The sequence below is a fragment of the Gasterosteus aculeatus genome, chromosome 5, assembly GCF_964276395.1.
Source record: "Gasterosteus aculeatus chromosome 5, fGasAcu3.hap1.1, whole genome shotgun sequence".
NCBI classification, from domain to species: domain Eukaryota; kingdom Metazoa; phylum Chordata; class Actinopteri; order Perciformes; family Gasterosteidae; genus Gasterosteus; species Gasterosteus aculeatus.
Genome location: NC_135692.1, coordinates 4,897,323 through 4,899,692, shown reverse-complemented (window position 1 = coordinate 4,899,692; position 2,370 = coordinate 4,897,323). Strand labels below are relative to the sequence as shown.

The following is a 2,370-nucleotide window of genomic DNA, read 5'->3' as shown; positions in this document are numbered from 1 at the left end:
GCTGCAATCATATCAAAGCTTAGTGAAAACTATTTTGTCCTCTCTGTGGACCCCAGGAAGATTAGCGGCTGCTAAGGCATCAGCTAATGGGGATCCATTAAATAAACAAATATTTACAAACACAGTTTGGTACGATTGGTAAGATTTTTCTCTCTCTCTGTGTATATATATATATATATATATATATATATATATATATCATCATTCAAGCATACAAACAATTTAGCTCATGAAAATAATCTATGCCATCAGCAGATTAGTAATACTGCTTTTTGAGCAAACCTGAAAACTAAAAGGCTTTCACTATTATTTAGACAGTCAACAACATCAACACCGTTATATGTGATCATTATTTCAAACACAATATTCCTAGAAACGGTTTCTGTAATGTTTTAAATTGTCTTTCGAATACAGACAGCGGGAGAAGTAAAGCGTCCTGCTGTACAGACATAAACTCTGCTGAGAGCCGACAGCAGTTGCCTGGTAACAACAGAAAACAAATCCCAAGCGAGTCTGTCTGCCGGACAGCAGCTGCACAACATGTCACCTATTTCCTTGTCTAACAACCACCTGGCTTGTTGTTATTGAATGAACCTTTTCTTTCCACTTTACTGTACCTCCCCACAGCAGAATGACCATGGGGAAGAAAAGCCAAAGGACCAAAGTTAAGAAGATCTCCTTGAAAGTGGCTCAGAGCTGCGTGGAGCTGACGACGGATGGAAGACGTCGTTTAAATCTTAGTTTTAAGGAGATCGCCGTGGTGCCACAGTGCATCCAGGGGCTGTGTGTGATGGATGAACTGGACCTGAGCAGGAACCTGATCACAATGGTCCCCGACTTCATTGAGAGTTTCATCAGCATCAGTGTTTTGGATCTGCACAGCAACTATGTGAGTACGACATTTAGGAAAATACGCTTCAAAAGGCTACGTTATTAATATATAACACCAAACAACTATTTCATATCTTACGTTGCTCTGAAGGAGCTTTGGTGGTCCGATAGAAATATACCTGGAAATGTGTACACAAAGTCTGCACTGCTCGGAGTGTTCACCCTACCGGGACAGTATTGCATTGTGGGATGGTGGGCTTCAATAGTTTTTAAGGTTTATGCAAGTTAGCATTCCTTTGATTTTCCTGGGATATATGATAGGTTTGTTGTTTGTGTGCTACTGTTATGCTTTGTATACTGTGTATAGTAGACATTGATTAGTTAGTAGACATTCAAAACAGGTCCTAAAAGACTTTAAGACCAGAATCTATCTCATGGCCCTTGCAAGAGATGGGGACCTCAAATGATTGAATAATCTGTGCTCACTGTTTATACCAAGGTTTTTTTTTCATGCAGTACACAATTAGTGAATGAATCAACTCATACACTCCCTGAGGAGTATGTCTACTACAGTATGTGCTTTTTGTTTTATTGCAGTTGGAGCAGATCCCAGAGAGTATCGGCCGTCTCCGGAACCTTCTGGTTCTGAACCTGTGCAACAACCGCCTGACGAGCGTCCCTAAGGAGCTCGGCCTTCTGACGAAACTATGCACGCTCAACCTGTGCATCAACCGGCTGCACGACCTTCCCTTCTCCATTGGCGCGCTGAAGGAGCTCCGCCATATCGGCCTCTCCGACAACCGATTCACCCTCCTCCCCGGATGCCTCTCCAGAATGAACAAACTGGAGACGGTCAAGCTGGACAGGAACCCCATTGTCGTCAAAGGGATGGCCATCCAAGAGTCCATGACGACCGAGAGCAGGTTTCATCTGGTCAAAGAGAGCGCCCTGTGTGAGGCCTGCCTCCAGAAGTGCCAGACTGAGAGGGATGAGCAAAAATAAATGACTGGGGGATGAGAAGGAGATGTGGAAATTGGGTTCTTTTATTTGACCTCAATAGACCTCAATAAACAAGTGTACTGCACCCTCAATAGGAAACCTGTAATATGTTGCATACACATACAGTAAGAAGCCTCAGACAACCACTAGAATGTACATGATGCATTAATACAGTTATGAATGTATTTTTTTGGAGCAGGTGTCCATTAAGTGTCTTCACAAGAAAATAAGACTCATTGTTTTTTTGACTCAAATTTTCAACAGTACTTCAATTGTGTTTTTAACATTTTTTTATTAAAATGCAGAGTGGAGTCAACGTATAATTTGAATAATTATTGGCCACATGCATGTTTCAACTGCACGCAAATTCAGAAAGGAAAATATACTGTAAATATCATGTTCAGATATTGTGTACTTGAACTCATGCGTGTACAATTCCTTCGACCTAGAGGGCAGCAAAGACTACCAGAAGCAACAAATGCCAATACCTCAGTCACACCACCCTTATCTCATTGATGTTATTGATTCTGAATGCTTTGA

General features: G+C 41.6%; 1 protein-coding gene across 1 annotated transcript; it reads left to right on the top strand.

The window, feature by feature from the left end:
- The first annotated feature begins 347 nt into the window (after window positions 1–347).
- LOC120819483 (uncharacterized) lies at window positions 348–1,972 on the top strand. Its single transcript, XM_078103077.1, has 3 exons — window positions 348–483; window positions 628–889; window positions 1,429–1,972. The coding sequence occupies exons 2-3, from the start codon at window positions 632–634 to the stop codon at window positions 1,831–1,833; spliced, it is 663 nt and encodes a 220-aa protein (XP_077959203.1). The 5' UTR covers window positions 348–483; window positions 628–631; the 3' UTR covers window positions 1,834–1,972.
- The last annotated feature ends 398 nt before the right edge of the window (window positions 1,973–2,370 follow it).